This window comes from Lissotriton vulgaris, chromosome 5, assembly GCF_964263255.1.
Source record: "Lissotriton vulgaris chromosome 5, aLisVul1.2, whole genome shotgun sequence".
In the NCBI taxonomy this organism is placed as follows: Eukaryota; Metazoa; Chordata; class Amphibia; order Caudata; family Salamandridae; genus Lissotriton; species Lissotriton vulgaris.
The window spans coordinates 1528118643-1528136988 of NC_141693.1; the positions used below are offsets into that span (position 1 = coordinate 1528118643).

At 42.3% G+C, this 18346-nt stretch overlaps 1 protein-coding gene across 2 annotated transcripts in view; it reads left to right on the forward strand.

The window, feature by feature from the left end:
- LOC147712933 (cytosolic phospholipase A2 gamma-like) overlaps positions 1-18346 on the forward strand; it is a 735829-nt gene that overhangs the window by 502979 nt on the left and 214504 nt on the right. For both annotated transcript variants that reach the window (XM_086923597.1, XM_086923598.1), the window contains exons 13-14: positions 2296-2418; positions 17053-17151. In XM_086923597.1, coding sequence (XP_086779723.1) covers positions 2296-2418; positions 17053-17151 — 222 coding nt within the window. The remainder of the gene's footprint in view (positions 1-2295; positions 2419-17052; positions 17152-18346) is intronic.

The following is an 18346-nucleotide window of genomic DNA, read 5'->3' on the forward strand; positions in this document are numbered from 1 at the left end:
AAAGCCTTACTGCAAAAACAACTGAGCAGTATTACACCAAATTTGGCAGAAGGCTAGATCTTTGTCTTGAAAGCGTACTTTTTGTGATTTAATGTAAATCAATTCCATAGTTTTTGAGAAATTAATGTTCAAAATGTATGTATACATCAAGCTACGAGGATCTGATTGGCTGCCACCACATCAACAAAGATGTGGTAGCAGCCAGATAAAGACTCGGGAACTCTGTCACCTGTCCTGAAAAAAGTATAAAAAAACACATAGGGGGTAGGGTAGGGACCTCCTTTGGGGCCAATACATTTTTTTTAACAGTGCTGAAGATCTATGTAGGATCCGTCCAGGATCTGTGGAGGATACACAGGCCTGGGGTCACGTAAAAACAAAAATGGCAAAAACTCACAGCCTTGCCATGCACTGATAATCACTCATGACATGTTCTATGACATCATTGATAACCTTACTGAAACATATGAAATGATATCACTGATGATAACACTCATGGCGGGGATGTGAGGTATGGTTATTTTAGGGCATATATAGGCCAATGGACCGCTGCCTTGTACCAAAAAAATTTCTTGGACCATTCACAAAATGTTCCCCTGGATACTACTTCCCAATAGCTAATGGGTTACCACCTCTACTGAGGTGCTGATAAATTAGTAATGTTTTCCAACCACTTTCCCCGTCACAAAACATTAATACTTGCCATACGGAATTGCTATTTTGAAGAAACTCTCTAAATCAGCTACTTCCAAATAGCATTTCTTGTGATTTTGTACACTCATTTAACTATTCGGTAACATATTACCTACTTGTTAAAATGGTTTAGTAGAGCCCAAACCTCATTTTCATGTTGCAGACCCTTTAATTTATGAAATTGCAAGTTTTGTGACAGTGAAATGCCTTAGTACATCTGGCCATCAGTGGCTTCAATGAATGTTTTTGTCAATTGCTTTTCCCACTCATTACACTGTATGTTTAAATTTCTCATTTTTTTTACTTTTACACCTTTCATTAGTTTTGAATGTATTTTGTTATTATGCACAGTGTTCTAGGAAAAGTTTAATAAAATAACTGAAATAAAGTATGGATGCATAAAACTAATCAGAAAATCAGAAAACATAAATTGTATAGTTATAAAGTTATCAACACATTCTAATGCTAGAAACGTAAACTCATTTGAGCCAAAGATTACTCTTTGGGAAAGACATATGGCAAATAATACCAAGGGTGAGTCTTATAAGCAAAGGACGCTAATAGGAATTACTGACCCACGCCATATAGGTTCAGCACCTAGAGGCAAGGTTTCTCCTGAAGTGTGTTGCCATGGGTTACATTATTGCCTCAACCTCAGCATTTCTGCTGCTCTTACACTGAAAATGGATGCAGGTGGCAGAGTAGGCTCAGCCCTCAAGGCAGCGCTTAAGGGGTTGGCTCAAGCCATAAATATGTGAAAGCCAGGGCTAGATTCTAAGTACCCTCTCCTTGGATGCATAGCTGATGGCACTGCAGGAGGTGCTCTCTGTACAATGGGGCCTGTTCCAGGTTACTCCCTGAAATGGGGTAATAGCTGATGTTGAGTAGCAGAGCCTAGAAATGACCTGCAGTGGCTCAGGTAAATGGCGGATTGTGTGGAAGAGCACTACATATGCTGTTCCCCTTCATGATAACACTGTTAGCCTCCTTGTTCGGTCCATGCAGCTGTCCCTAGCCTCATCAGTTTACAAACACATCAACTCTTTGAACAGCTGGTGTGCAGTGCAGTGCCGCGTGGTGGTGGTTAGAGATCGGCTCCTTATCTTCTCAGCTTCCAACCCTTCCCAAGGCACACACAATAGCAGCATATCAAGGAGCAGCATGGTGGGCCTTGTGATTCCTGGCACTCCAAATTGTGAATGGCGATGCTGGGAGTTGATCCTAGGTTGACTTGACATTTCAAACACAGAAGTGACAAATTGAGCTGGACCCATTAACCCACTTTTGATATGCTAATTGTGGACTGATGCAGAATGTGAATAACACGAATGACACTTCAGCAAAGCAATGGCACGCTACATGTGGCTGATCTGAAGCCAGTGTAAGCTGTATTAGTTTGATTTACTTTTAAATGCTTGTCAGTGTTCTAAGATGTTCTCCTCCCATAACTACAATAAAATGAAAATGAAATAATATCAACATTTTTTAATTGATGTGTCCTCGTCAGTAACTTAAATATTCTACTTTATCAGTGTTGTGTCAATGGTGGCAATCATTGATTGTGAAGTGTGCACTCTGGACAACAGTGTTTTTTTTTTACAGATCCAGTGAAGTGTTCACGTGAGTGTTTTGAGGCTGCTGAATATGTAATGACCCTGTCTGCTAAGGAGCTGGCTAGTGAGGCTGGCCAGAAAGCACTGCAGAGACTAGAAGAACTACTGGAAGGTAACTAATTTGATCAGCACATCCGCATATTAATGTATAATTATGAACACTGATGAACATGCATTTTATGTTTTTTAATAGAGGTAACCATTTTACATATCTGCCACTTCAAAGAATTTTCAAACTATAGGAGTAATGTAATAAATAGTAAACGGTAAGCAACTTAGAGAAGTACCAAACAGGAAAAGAAAGTCATACTGTTCACCCTGAAGGGGTCTAAGTTTAGAGGCCAGACACATGCAGACTAGACATATATTGTTCATTTATTGTTTACCACATTCTGGATAGTGTGCCATGAATCTTGAAATGCACCTCATTGGTTGGAGCTTTTTGTTGGTGGGAACGGTGATGGTGAGAGCATGTGTTACAAAGAATAAAATACCCTCTACCACTGACTTCAATGACCCTACAAAAGAACCTGTCTTTCTGCCTTGTTCCTCTATAAAGAATTGTAATTCCTTGGTGACTTGGAATATCCTTATTATGTACAGTGGAGGGGAGTTTATTCCTTCTGTTTTGTGGTTACACCGTCATTTGTCCCACACACTACTTAAATTCCTATTGACTTGCACTTTCAAATGTTGATTGCAGACATGAATAATACTAGAGGAAATTGTAGCACACAATAAAAACCTCACAAAAGCAGTCAGTCTGTCCATCCATCTGTCTGTCCATTCTATCTATCTATCTATCTATCTATCTATCTATCTATCTATCTATCTATCTATCTATCTATCTATCTATCTATCTATCTATCTATCTATCTATCTATCTATCTATCTATCTATCTATCTATCTATCTATCTATGTATTTATCTATCTATCATTATTTAATTAATATATATGAAGAATCTTTGAGGCCAAAAAAACAATCTAGCTAATTATTCTATGCTTTTCTATGAAATGAATATTACTAGTTTGCCTAAGGACAGGACAATAGGTATATATACATTCAATACAAAAGAAGTAACTACAAACAAGTACATGAAAGATTACATGTACACAGAAAAGACTTACAAGTGTCTGATAACAACCAAAATCTGAAGAATAAGAATACAAAGGATTGCAATATAAATAGGTCTACTTTATATTGACGGATGTATGTGACTTACGCATAATAAAACATGGAGCTAAAGGTTTAGTTATTTTGCCTGGACCAATCCTCAGGTAGACCTATCAGCTTTATAGTGGTCAGATACCAAACATTTTCCCTTCTCCACTCCTGTTTTTCAGAATTTGTTTTTTTTTTGGCCTTAGGACGCTGCACTTTACCACTAACTCACAAGTGCAAAACTGGTTCTTTTCACTACCTAAAGCTAGTAAAATTGTTGGAATACTTAATTTACTTATAAGTCCCTATGATTAAAACGTGACCGCAGTAGACTGGTCAGGCGACTTAAGCGTGAAGCAGAAGAGTCCCTGTGGGCCAAACTCTTACAGAACGCCAAATCTAACAACAGCGCCCAATTCTGGAGAAATATCAATAATTTGTCTACGGAGCGGATTCAAGATATCAATTCCCATGTTCTAGAAGATGATTGGGTAACATTTCTTAGCGCGCACTTCAACTGTATTAACACTAACATCCAAGGAATGCTCAAATTCACAAATGACACAGAGGATCGATTAACATCACGTTGTGAATGCCCAGACCTCCAGCAGCTAGACCAGTCAATTGTAATTAAGAGTGCACTGATCTATAACAGAATCTCAAAGGGAAGACGCGATGAGGCCCCGGGCATGTATGTGTGCCACATGTGCACACAAGCACTATTCAGGGGTGCAACAGGGTGTCAAAGTGACACCCTGCCACCCTTGACTCTTTCCCTATTTTACTGAATCTGTAATTACCGATTTGGTAATTGACATTCATTCCTATGGCCCTCCAGGCCCATAGGAATGAATGTCAATTACCGAATCGGTAAATAATGATTCGGTAAATACCGAATCTTAACGATTCGGTAATCTTTACCGAATTATTAGCTACATAGGATTTACTGATTCTAAAACACCGAATCGGTAAAATTTGGTATTTTAGAATCGGTAAATCCTATTTACCTACATCTAGCCTCAAGGGACGTAGGCATCGAGCTCAGATTAATTTAGCACCTTTGCAGGTTTACCCTGAGAATAGTAATGACTATTCCTTCAGGTGGGCAGTCACCCAACCCAAATATTAATCCAATTACTTAATATATGCAACTAACCTATAATTTCTAAATAAAACAAAAAAGCTTGCATCTTTAGCATACGTTGCTGAAACAGAAGTCACTAAACGTTATGACATGCTACTTAAATTTCCCTCCTACCAATACCATGAAACTAAACCACCTCCACTAATGAAACATTTTGAGGATACCTGTGTTGATCATCTGTACCGATCAGACTATAGACGTCTATCCAAGTATCACATTCCATGGAGGAAAACCTATGGCAGCCTATGACAGCACTATGTCCCACAAGTAACACTTGGAAGAAACTCCCCCACACTCTACCAATTCCTAGAAATACTTAAAGGTCATATTTACTCGGGGCTAAGAAAGGAACAATCCTTCATCCAACTCAACCAAAAGTCTACAAACAAATTAAGCACATAAATAAACTTCTAGTCTTCAAAGAATAACACTTTGCTAACAACCCGGCCTACCTAAACTAGGCTCACTAAACAGACTACATTACAACACTATGACAACACCTTTTAATCTTTATAAAATAAAAACATTCGTACTTAATTAATATTTATTTCTAAACAGCATTAAAGCAACCTTCAATACCACTCTCAAAAACAACTATTCAAAAACAAATAATCAGATTGATGATTAAAATGAACTATAATAAATATCAATGAATATCCTAGTACACAATGCAAAACAACAACATTATTTTATGTAAACAAACTCTTTTCTACCACCTATAAAAATCTGCTAACACCATTAAAATAGATGTATAAATGATAATTAAAGAAACATAACATCCAAAGAAATGATATTACCCACCCAATGAAATCAATGGGAAAAAATAAAATAAAATGTATGATTTCATAACTGAAATCCTGGTCAGTGAAATGATGATCCAAAAAATACCGTCCCAGAAGATATTTTGAATTTAACCATAGAAAATGTAAATATAAAAAATAATACACAAAAAAATAGCACTCCGGGAAAACCAAAAAAATAACACTTGTCAAAACATAACTGAGGGCCCCATTAAGATGGCGGGCAAAAAACCACCCCGACCGCCATGGAGGCGGGAAACAACCGCCCACAAGGACCGTGGAGAAACTGGCAGTCAGAATAGGAACAACCACCAAAAAATACTGACCACAGCAGTAGCGGGCCAACAACAACCACCCGACGCGGGCTGTGACGTTCAAAAATCGACCCCTGCGGTCGGAAAAGCAGCAGAAAAGCTACAACCCACCGCAAGCATAGCGGAGACACCGCACAGGAAATTAGTATATCCCCGATGGTCCCGCGGTACAAATCGAAGTTTCCTGACTGCCGCGGTCGCACACTGCTGTGAATGGGAGAGCCAACAGGCCAACCGCCGCGGACAATCCTCATAAAACATGGCAGACAATGCAAAAACACCAAAACAAAGGCAAACAGTGCACACAAAAAATTTAGCCATGCCCCCAAATACACAAAACACTTCCAAATGATAAAAAACTCTAAATGCCAAACAAAATCATGCAAATTGAAGAGGAGCTCCCACAACACACCAACAGCAATACCCCATTATGACACACCCACACAGCTGAGTATAAAACCAGCTCCTTCACTGACCACAATCCTTTGCAACACTCCAGAAGTGAAGGGCACACACCAGACCTGACAGGAGAGGCAAGATAACACAGAACACCCACCACCACCAACTCCACCACCACCATCACACCAGCACCAACAATCCTGCAGCACATAACACACCTCACACAAAAACACCACACCCACCACCCACACCCTTGCACCCACAAACACTTCAAACACCACACACCATGGCATCACAGAAAATGCCCAAATTCACAGAGAGTGAGTTGACAGTCATGGTAAATTAGATAGTCAGAGTGGAACAACAACTGTTTGGTAGTCTGGTCCAACAGACACCATTAGTCACAAGGACACAAATGTGGGAAAGGATGGTACAAATGGTCAATGCAGTAGGGACCACCCCGAGATCCTAGAAGGAGATCATGAAGCAGTGGCATGATCTCAAGAGGGTTGTCAAAGAGAGGCGAAGCAAGAACTTGGAGCTGGCTAACCGGACTGGCAGTGGCCCTTCCATCCCACAGAAAACATTCCCACCATGGCAGAAGAAGGTGCTTGTCATACTGCATCCTGAGAGTCTCACAGGAGAATCCGGGGGAGTGAAGGCTGGTAAGTACAAACAAATGTTAACCAACACACCGATATGTACTGTCTTGTACAAACAAAATCCCACACCACCCAAGACAAATACCACCACACACCCACCAAAACCTGTCTCACAGATCCAACCTTCACTCACTCCCATTTACCTTAAACATAGCCACCAATATTACCATGGGAGCATGAGCACAGACAGCCTGTACTACTACTCCCATCATACTCCTTGGTCCACACCCAGCAGGAAAGAGCACTCCCCCGCCCACAAGCAGTTGGAAGCCATTTCATTGTTCACCCTCACCTTACAGGTAGGTAGCCATTTTGCTTTGGAGGCTTGTATGGGGGAGGGAGGCCTGTACCACTACTCCCACCATGCCCCCTGTCCCACTCCCCAACAAGATGGAGCCCTCCTCCCATGCCACCCAGGAGCACATGGAAGCCATTGCATTGTTCACCAAACAAACTCACAGGTAGGTAGCCATCTTCCCTGGGAGGCCTGTTTGGGGAGGGAGGCCTGCACTACTACTCCCACCATGCCCTCTGTCCTACACCTGAGTAGGATAGAGCCCTCCCCCCACAACACCCAGGAGCACATTGAAGCCATTGCATTGTTCACCAAACAAACTAACAGGTAGGTAGCCATCTTCCCTGGGAGGCCTGCTTGGGGGAGGGAGGCCTGCACTACTACTCCCACCATGCCCCCTGTCCCACTCCCCAGCAAGATGGAACCCCCCTCCCACACCACCCAGGAGCACATGGAAGCCATTGCATTGTTCACCAAACAAACTTAAAGGTAGGTAGCCATCTTCACTGGGCTGGCTGTTTGTGGGTGGGAGACCTACATCACTATATTGATATAAATTCCAAAAATTTAATAAAAAACAATGATTTCACATTCATAACTATAATAATGAAAACTAACTAAATAAAAACATAGCATAATTTGAAAACTGATTGACTGGCATGAGGGGAAAAGTGATGATGTACAATCAGTAAATGAGTACATTTTAAGGAATACCTGTTATTAAAAATCCACAGTCAGTGAGTAACTTTTCAATACCATAACGATAAGTTTAGAAGCATCATCATTCTCCAAAAATGGTATGCTTCCCTCTCCTGAATTTTATTTTACACTGTAAATGTTAACTTTTTCCCTCTTTGTGTATCCGGGCGTTCCTTTGAAAACCGCATCTTTACCTTTTCTTCATTTTTAAACATTTCTCATTTACAGGATAATTAACACCATGGCTGCTAAGGCAATTCCCCTCCTGTGCTGGAAATTGCTATTTGGCTTTATTCATGACAAGCTCAGCTCGTCATAAGCACAGCTCCAGTGTGCCTCATGACGAGCTGAGCTCGTCATGAGCAGGCAAGGGGTTAAGCTGTTAAGATCATTTCCCCCTTACTAAATTAGATTCTAATCAACAATCGATCTCAAACATTTTCTAACTCCCAATAGACTTCTTATGTGAACTCATGTGATAAGACACATTCCTAAGGCCAAAAGTCAAGGCCTTGGCAAGCTTTTGTTAAGGCAAGCATATGCCACAAAAAGACAAAGAAAAAACACACATTGCCTTCTAGACATGCCATAAAAAATAAAAAATGTAAAAAAAATCGCAAATGTGGCATTTTTAACATTTTTGAAAATGTTAATAAGCCATTCTAGTGTTTCATGGTTTATATTATTATTAATATTATTTATTTTGTATGTATTATTATTATATTAAAGGAGACAAAAGAATTGTTAGACTTAACCAAGCACTCAAATCACAAGCAACTACACAATTATACAATGTCCCTTATATACTTTATAACAACTTTAAAAAATAGGGCATTCAAAGGCCAATCAAAGATAGTAGATATTTAAAGATAAAACCAATAAATTAAAAGAGCTTTGTCATGGAAGTGGAAAGAACTATTTGTCTGTGGATATGAACAATGTTGACATGCTTTGTTCAGTCACGCAAATTAAAGGGAGCCAATGGGTATTACTGGACTGACACAATGACCCATGCTGTTTGCTGTGGTGGGCAAAAACAAAATGTGAATTACAGTTTAAAAGATCAATAGATGCAGTCACCAGGCCAAAAGCCTCCCTATGTAGGTGAAGGAGCCGGGTTCAACATTCTAGATTTACTCTGGAACCCCAGGCAGATGTCTTTTTTTCTCTACATGAAAGTGCGGAGGGGAGGAAAAGTGTTAGCTAATCAATCATTACCATTCTAATGAACTTCGACTCTGAAGGATCACTAACTCCAATTTAAGTTTAGTAAATTTATTACAAAGCCAAAAACAGCTGGACATACAAACACCTCAAGATGAGGGTGTAGAAATACATTGGAACTAATACAAAGCAAGACCTACTGCAGCATGCATAAGATAACCAGTTCCAGAATCAGAATACAGAATATGATGGCTTACACATCCAAATGTCCCTTCATTAGAGATTCATAGGTGAAAAGCAGTCCCTACACAACCACTAATGTGACATCCCTACTTAGCATGATCCCACGGCAAGTTCTGTAAAGGTGTCGGCATGTGAAGCTTCATAAGAAGTCCACTCAAGTTGAATGGGTCAAGTAGCATAAAGCTAGCAAGCTCATTCTAAGATGTCCTCTCTCTCAAGGCAAGACAGAAATCCCCCGGACTCTGTCCCCAACTTAAACACAAGAACTTATAGCTAGCATCCCAGAATTTACCACGGCATCACACCATCCAAGCAAGCCACCTCCTTCTAGGTACATTTCCGTGCAGCAGTGATGCTCCCAGGCCTTAACTCGATGACCTTGATTCCCAGGCTGTCTCATGTGAGAAAGTCTGGCAGTACTTTTTATTATCAGCATCTCCTTTAACCCCTTCCCTGCTGATGACGAAGCTCGTCATGGCACACAGTGCTCGTGTGCTGATGCACCCCCCGGAAATCCCTCTGGTGCGGGCACCAGAGGGATTCCCTTTTCTCCCCCAAAGCCTCGGGAGCTGGGGAAGAGCTTCCCCAGCTCCTGAGGCGCCCCCCCTGGTTTCCCTGAAATGACGATCAGCGCGCACGTCGCGCTGACGTAATTTCAGTGAAACCGAAACTGAAATGAGCCAAGAGGCTCATTTCAGTGTCCCTTTCTATGTGCTCAGCCCCCTGAGCACGTAGTAAGACGGGAGAGGTATCGTTGGAAAGGGGATAATCTCCCCTTTCCAATGGTACCCCCCAGTGGATTCCAGCTTGGGGATCACCACAGTAGGGCGATCCCCAAGCAGGGATCCACCCACTAGACACCAGGGAGGGGGGAGCGGCCCCTTGGGCAATGGTCTTTGCTCCCCCAATGTTATTTGGCATAATTTAGTATTTTTGCCACCTGGGGGGCCAAAAAACCCACTAGACACCAGGGATTTTAAAATATATTTAAAATAAGGGTGGGGGCTGCCCAAAACGGGCATGCCCATGCCCCCACCCACCCCCGCAATTACTACAGTCTTTCTGCCCCCCCCTGGGGGGCAGATGGGGCATTGTCCCCTAATCTACCCCTTCGTGGGGGCGGGAAGCCCACTACACTCGGGGGGGAAGAAAGCCCACTAAACACCAGGGATTTGTTTTTTGAAGTTTTTTTAAGGTGGGGCTTCCCAAAACAGGCATGCCCATGCCCCCACCCCCGCAATTATTACAGTGTTTCTGCCCCCCCAGGGGGGCAGATGGGGCATTGGCCCCTAATCTACCCCTTCGTAGGGGCGGAAAACCCACTAGACTCGAGGTTTTTTTAGTAAGTAAAAATAAGGGTGGGGGCTGCCCAAAACGGGCATGCCCATGCCCCCACCCCTGCAATCATTACAGTCTTTCTGCCCCCCTGGGGGCCAGATGGGGCATTGGCCCCTAATCTGCCCCTTCGGGGGGGGGCAGAAAGCCCATTAAACACCAGGGATTTTTTTTATTTGTTTTTTACGGTGGGGTTGGCTTCCCGAAATGGGCACACTAATGCCCTCACCCACCCACCACCATTACAGCCTTTCTGCCCCCGGGGCGTATATGGGGGCAGTAGCCCCCAATCTGCCCCGGGGGGGCAGAAACCCACTTGACAGCAGGGATTTTTTAGGGCGCAATTATTTTTAGGGTGGGGGGCTGCCCAAAACGGGCATGCCAATGCCCCCACCCCAGCCACCATTACAGCCTTTCTGCCACTGGGGAACAGGTTGGGAATTGGCCCTTAATCTGCCCCTGGGGGGGCAGAAAGCCCACTTGATACCAGTGATTTTTTGGGGGCAAATTTGAATTAGGCTGGGGGCTGCCCAGAACGGGCATTCCTATGCCCCCACCCCCCTCCCCACAAAAAATTAGAGCCTTCCTGCCCCCCTGGGGGGCAGATGGGGCAGTAGCCCCCAGTCCCCCCCCGGGTGAAAAAAGTCCACTAGACGCCAGGGTTTTTTTTTGGCAAATTCTAATTAGGGTGGGAGCATGGGCGTACCTCTTTTGGGCAGCCACCACCCTAATTAAAATTTGCCTAAAAAAATCCCTGGCATCTAGTGGAATTCTGCCCCCCCCCCCGAGGGACGGATGGGGCAGTAGAGCCCAATCTGCCCCTCAGGGGGGCAAAAAGCCCACTAGACACCAGGGATTTTTTTGGGCAAATTTTAACTAGGGTGGGGACATTGGCATGCCAGTTTTGGGCAGCCACCACCCTAGTTTAAATTTGCCCCCAAATATCCCTGGTGTCTAATAGGCTTTCTGCAGCCAATGAGGGGCAGGTGGGGACATTAGCCCCCAATCTGCACCCCCGGGGGGGAAAAAGATCAGTAGTCGACAGGGATTTTTGGGGGCAAATTTTAATTAGGGTGGGGGCTGCCCAAAACGGGCATGCCGATGCCCCACCCCCTCCCCCATAAAAATTACAACTTTCCTGCCCCCCTTGGGGGCAGATGGGGCATTAGCCCCCAATCTGCCCCCCCGGGGGGGGCAAACATCCCACTAAATGCCAGGGATTTTTTAGGGCATATTTTAATTAGGGTGTGGGCATTGGCATACTGTTTTGGACAGCCCCCACCCTAATTAAAATTTGCCCCAAGGGATGCCACACTTTCCAACACAAAAATGTGTGAAAAAATGATTATTTTCAGAAAAAATTGAGGTGTGCAAGGAATTCTGGGTAAGAAAACATTGGGGGATCCACGCAAGCATACCTCCTTAGAAGCCCCTGGGTGTCTACTTGTCAGAAATGTGTGGGTTTTGTAAGTTTCCCTGGATGGCCTTTGAGCACGGGGCCAAAAACCAAGGTGACCCCCCATGCGAAAGCAGGTGGTTTTGAGATAGGCAATTTTCATGTAGCCTTACTATATTTTGGGCCCTTGCCTGTCGTGGGTACTTGCGCCTCCCACACAAGTGAGGCACCATTTTTATTGGGAGACCCTGGGGAACGCTGGGTGGTAGGAAATTTGTGTGAGCCCGATGATGCCACAGTTTTCCTCGCAAAAATAAAATTGAGGTTTGCAAGGGATTCTGTGTAAGGAAACGTCAGGGGATTCACGCAAGCCATACCTCCTTGGAAGCCCCGGGTGTCTACTTTCCAGCAATGTGTGGGTTTGGTAGGTTTCCTTAGGTGCCGGCATAGCTAGGGTTCAAAAACTACAGCTAGGCACTTCGCAAAAAAAGGGTTATTTTTCACTGCGAAATTGAGGTGTGACCATGTTGCGTTTTGCGCCGTTTCCTGTCACAGGCACTAGGCTGACCCACACAAGTGAGGTACCATTTTTCTCGGAAGACTTTGGGGAACATGGGGTGGAAGGAAATTTGTGGATCCACACAAAGGCCTGAACTTTCCACCACAGAAATGTGGGGAAAGTGTATTTTTTTGTACACTTTTTTCGGTTAGCAAGGGATTCTGGGTGACAGAACCTGGTGGGAGGCAGTCAAGTCACCCCATCCTGTATTCCCCTGGGTGTCTATTTTTTAAAAATGTATAGGTTTGCTAGGTATCCCTTGGTGTCGGCAGAGCTAGGGTTCAAAAACTGCAGCTAGGTACTTTGTAAAAAAAGAGTCTTTTTTTCACTGCGAAATTGAGGTGTGACCATGTTGCGTTTTGCGCCGTTTCCTGTCGCAGGCACTAGGCTGACCCACACTATTGAGGTACCATTTTTCTCGGAAGACTTTGGGGAACACGGGGTGGAAGGACATTTGTGGATACATGCCGATTTCAGAACTTTCAACCACAGAAATGTGGAGGAAAATGCTTTTTTTGGGTCAATTCTTTAGGTTTGCTAGGGATTCTGAGTAACAGAACCTAGTGGGAGGCAGTCAAGTCAACCCATAATGGATGTCCCTGGGTGTCTACTTTTCAAAAATGTATAGGTTTGCTAGGTTTCCCTAGGTGCCGGCAGAGCTAGGGTTCAAAAACTACAGCTAGGCACTTTGCAAAAAGGGTCATTTTTCCCTACGAAAATGAGGTGTGACCATGTTGCGTTTTGTGCCGTTTCCTGTCGCAGACACTATGCCGACCCACACAAGTGAGGTACCATTTTTCTCGCAAGACTTTGGGGAACGTGGGGTTGAAGGAAATTTGTGGATCCACGCAGATTCCAGAACGTTCCACCACAGAAATGTGGGGAAAATGTGTTTTTTTGTCAATTCTTTAGGTTTGCTAGGGATTCTGAGTAACAGAACCTAGTGGGAGGCAGTCAAGTCACCCCATAATGGATGTCCCTGGGTGTCTACTTTTCAAAAATGTATAGGTTTGCTAGGTTTCCCTAGGTGCCGGCAGATCTAGGGTTCAAAAACTACAGCTAGGCCCTTTGCAAGCAAAGAGTCATTTTTTACTACGAAATTAAGGTGTGACCACGTTGCTTTTTGCGCCATTTCCTCTCGCAGGCACTAGGCCGACCCACACAAGTGATGTACCATTTCTCTCAGAAGACTTAGGGGAACGCGAGGTGAAAGGAAATCTGTGGATACACGCAGATTCCAGAACTTTCCACCACAGAAATGTGGGGAAATTTTGTTTTTTTGACAATTGTTTAGGTTTGCAAGGGATTCTGGGTGATAGAACCTGGTGAGAGGCAGTCAATTCACCCCATACTAGATTCCCTGGGTGTCTACTTTAAAAAAAATTATAGGTTTGCTAGGTTTCCATAGGTGCCAGCCGAGCTAGGGTACAAAAACTACAGCTAGGAACTTTGGCAAAAAAGGACCTTTTTTACTGCAAAATTGAGGTTTGACCATGTAGCGTTTTGCGCCGTTTCCTGTCACGGGCACTAGGCCGAATCACACAAGTGAGGTACCTTTTTTCTCATAAGAATTAAGGGAACGCAGGGTGGGTAAAAATGTGTGGATCCACGCAGATTCCAACACTTTCCACCACAGAAATGTGGGGAAAATGGGTCTTTTTTGACAATTGTTAAGGTTTGCAAGGGATTCTGGGTAACAGAACCTGGTGGCAGGCAGTCAAGTCACCCCATCCTGGATTCCCCACTGTGTCTAGTTTTTAAAAATGTATAGGTTTGCTAGGTTTCCCTAGGTGCCGGCAGAGCTAGTGTTAAAAAACGACAGCTTCACACTTGGCAAAAAAAGGGTACATTTTAATTGTGAAAATGTGGTGTGTTCACGTTGGGTTTTGAGCCCTTTCCGGTCGTGGACACTATGCCTACCCACACAAGTGAGGTACCATTTTTATCGGGAGACTTTGGTAAATTCATATCCGTAAAGCAACTGTTATTACCTATTGAGTTTTGATGCATTTCTGCCTTCCAAATAAAAGACATTGTGTAAAAAAGAAGTCATTTTGAAAAATGACCAATAATTCTCATGCTAGTATGAGTTTTCCCAATTTTGAAAATGTGCAAATATGTACTGTTTCTAAACTCTATATTTTGGACCCATTTCAGAAATACATAGGTGTCTTTCCTACTGATTTTTCCATGTATACATTTTCACACAATAATTGCTATATACCCGGTACATAATAAAAAGCCATTGCAAATTGCTACTCAGTTTTTGACTCTGAGTTCTTCTGGTTCTTGGTGAACCTACAAGTCCTATATATCTCCACAACCAGGAAGGTCCAGCAAATGTAACGGTATATTGCTTTCAAAGAGTTTTCATAATTACAAGAAGTTACAGGTGAAAACGTTTACACAAAAGGCTATTTTTTTCAACTAATTTTCAATTTTTCCAATTTTTAACTGTTAGTTTCTATAAAGAAACCTTAATGTATCTACATAAATGACCCCTCTCTAAATTTAGAATTCTGTCTACTTTTCTAAAAGGTATAGCTTTCCAGGATCCATTATTGCTTCCATACTCATTTTTACCATTAACTGGAAGGAGGTAGAAAGCACTAAAAATAGCAAAATAGGCTATGTCCCAGAAAAATGCCAAAACTGAGCAAAAAATGTTGGTTTTCTGACAAAGGTCTGTCATTCCCCAAAAGCTGGGAAAATTTTGATTCCAGCCCCATAAACCCTTTTTTGATAACATTTGCAGGGAAAAACCCAGACACTTTTATTCACAGACCATTTTTCCCATTTTTCCCCAAAAAAAACAAAATGTGGCTGTACTTTGACTAATTTCTGGGACCCCTCCAGGGAAATCCACAAGCCTTGGTTACCTTTAGAATCCACATGATGTTGGAAGAAAGGGACGCAAATTTGACTTGGATACCTTATGTGGTTAAAAAGTTACAGGAGCGTAAGCGCACACTACCCAAATTGCCAGAAAAAGGCTTAGCACAGGGGGGGAAAAAGCCTAGCAGCGAAGGGGTTAAATATATCTTCTCCTCTCTAAGCTTAACTCCTAAAACAAAGACATTATTCTAACTATCAAGGATGGATTTTTCCACCTGCAACAGAAACATGAGAAAGAACTAATTTGACATACACATGAAATTTACTATTGAGTCTAATGCGAGAGGTTCTGGGCAACAATACAATTCAGGCCTACAGAATTTGGTCAACATAAGTAATAGCAGATAAGCTCATGAAAGCACAATTATAAAATGAACAATTTTATCGAGCACATTTAAATTTTCACATCTGCAATACAAATGCTTGTTAGCTACATGTACAAATTCTACACGTTAAGGTTTTCAACTACTGCAACATTAATTTCTTCATGTTTACATTTAAATATCTTTTCATTTTACACGTTATTATGGCACACGGTCTAATGATCCAATGTTAGCACCACAAAGGATTATATGCGGGCGCGACCTGCCCATGAGTATAATGCACCCCTACAGTTGACAGAACATAATCTGCTCTCTATCATAGGCGTATTATGTATGAATTCGTTTTGGGAAAACAAAATTGTGGGGAGACAGGCAACGCTTTTTCATGGTCCAGATCTAAAAGTACCTGAACATATCAAAGTACAGTTTGCACATGGTCTTTCTTTCTGTTTACTGCTGACTGCAGATGTCTGCATTTAAACTTGGTGGGAGACACCATTTATTCCATGGTTTAATTCCTATTGCTGTTCTGCCATTTTCCCAACTCCGCCTATGTTCCCTATTATACCAATGTCGAGTGTATCGAAAGCATGACAAACTACATATGGAATCAGCACCCATCAAGAAAATATCATAATCAGTCTTTTTGTGTTGAGTAAATCCAAAGAGAAGTTTCGTAATGAACAGGTCCGGACTTTAATGGTGATCGTATTGAATTCTTCATTAGTCGATCCAAACAATAAAATCGAATTATACACGTAATCTCTCTTTTAGTTGGGCTAAAAGATAAAAGATATTTTCTTGATGGGTGCTGATTCCATATGTAGTTTGTCTTGTAATTTGGACCTTGCCCAAGAGGGAATAGATAGGGTTGTATTCCCTGGTTTCACAAGCACCATCACAAGAATAACTAGCCACTGATGTTAACAGGTGCAGATCTTTCTTGCCTCAACCCATTTGTGTTATTTTTCTATATCGAAAGCATGACAGGAAAATTGTGGGCCAATTGTGGACATCGGCGTGGCAGTGTCAGCGCCCCCTTGCTCATTCATGTCTGTGATCCACCTGGACGTCTTGCAGTGGTGCTACATGGTCCTGTAGAAACCCTATCTTATCTGGTATTCCTTGACTCTCTCTCGGACTTCCATGCATGCACAGCTGCGCAAGGGAGTCTGGGATTTCCCAGCTGCTATATTAATTACTGTGGCATTATTCTAATAAATTTGCAGAAACAAATATCATTCTGTTTATTCGTGCTGCACCACCAGCAATAGTTGCTCTGAAGTTCAGAACGACTCCTTTCCTCATGCATCATTTTTAATCAAATTATACTGTTTTATTTTGTTTATTTCTAGAGTATAAGAAGAATGAGACCCCCCAGACGACAACATCGCAGACGTCCGATGAAACGGAGGAGGGCGGATATGTGAGCCTAGGAAGCGTTTTTCCATCCTGTAAGCGCTCAATGTTCTGAAGTTTTTAGAAAACATTTATAAGAAGTACAGAGATGAACCAAAAGAAGCACATGACAGTGAATATGATTATTCAAAAGTAGGACAACTGCCCTGTATAAAAGGCACAAACATAACCATCTAAGGTCCCTGCTCAATTAGAAGCATAATTCATAAAATCACGATTGCATTTTTACAATAATGAATGTATTGCTAATGTATTAAGCTTTCACTCGCCTGCTAGACTTATTGGACCTGTGAGAAAAATATTATGCTACTTAGCCATTTGTTGAAGTAATAATACCTGTTATGAGGAAAGGATTGGTGCGTAAAAAAGCAACTATGAGGTGAGGCCCGTTTGTTTACTCCTAGATTGGGAATAGGTGTTTGGTATCTTGTTTTTTTTAAACTTGGTGTTGTTTCAGGTTGATGCAGCTGGTATGACTGATAGAGAATTTTAACTGGAGTCATTTGGAGTTATGACATAAAGAGAGAGAGAGACAATAGTCTTATCTGATCTATGGCTGAGGAAACTCGCCTCAAGGGGTTCAAAAAGTTCCATGCAGGTAAAATGGGCTTAGGCGCTATTTGAAGTAACTCTATAGTCGGTGTAGCCGGTTAATAGGCTGATGGTTGGTCCTGCTTACATTTTATTTGCTATGTTAGAAACATTGCAAAAGGTCGAAGATCTCCAACTGGCCAAGCCTCTAAAGTTGTACCCAGGAAGGACATCATGAGATCAGATACACTCTTTAATTGGTCCCACAGTAGCCTCTAACCTTTCACTAAAAATCAGAGAGGACATAAATTCTAAGATGTAGCTGTTAAGGTTCCATTTTATTTAGCTACATTTAGCTGGATGTCTCACTACTCTAATAATAGCATTTTTTTACACCAAAATGAGTTTGTCAAGCTCTGATAGTTCCTCAGACTTCAGTCCACATTTTACAGGTGCAGTAGACATATCAGAACCCTGCCCAGAATAAATCCCCAGTTTTAACTGTTCTAGTGGAATTTTCCTAGGAAGGAAGCCACGTCTGTGAAATAACATTGTATACCCTCAAGTAAAAGGTTCGACGTCAAACAGGGATAAAGCAGCTTTTATAGAAGAATTGTAACTTTTCTAGTCCTATTGGCCAACAGCAGGCTGGGACAGCTAGTTCTGAAGCATTGTACTGGAGCAGAAGTTCAAAGCATC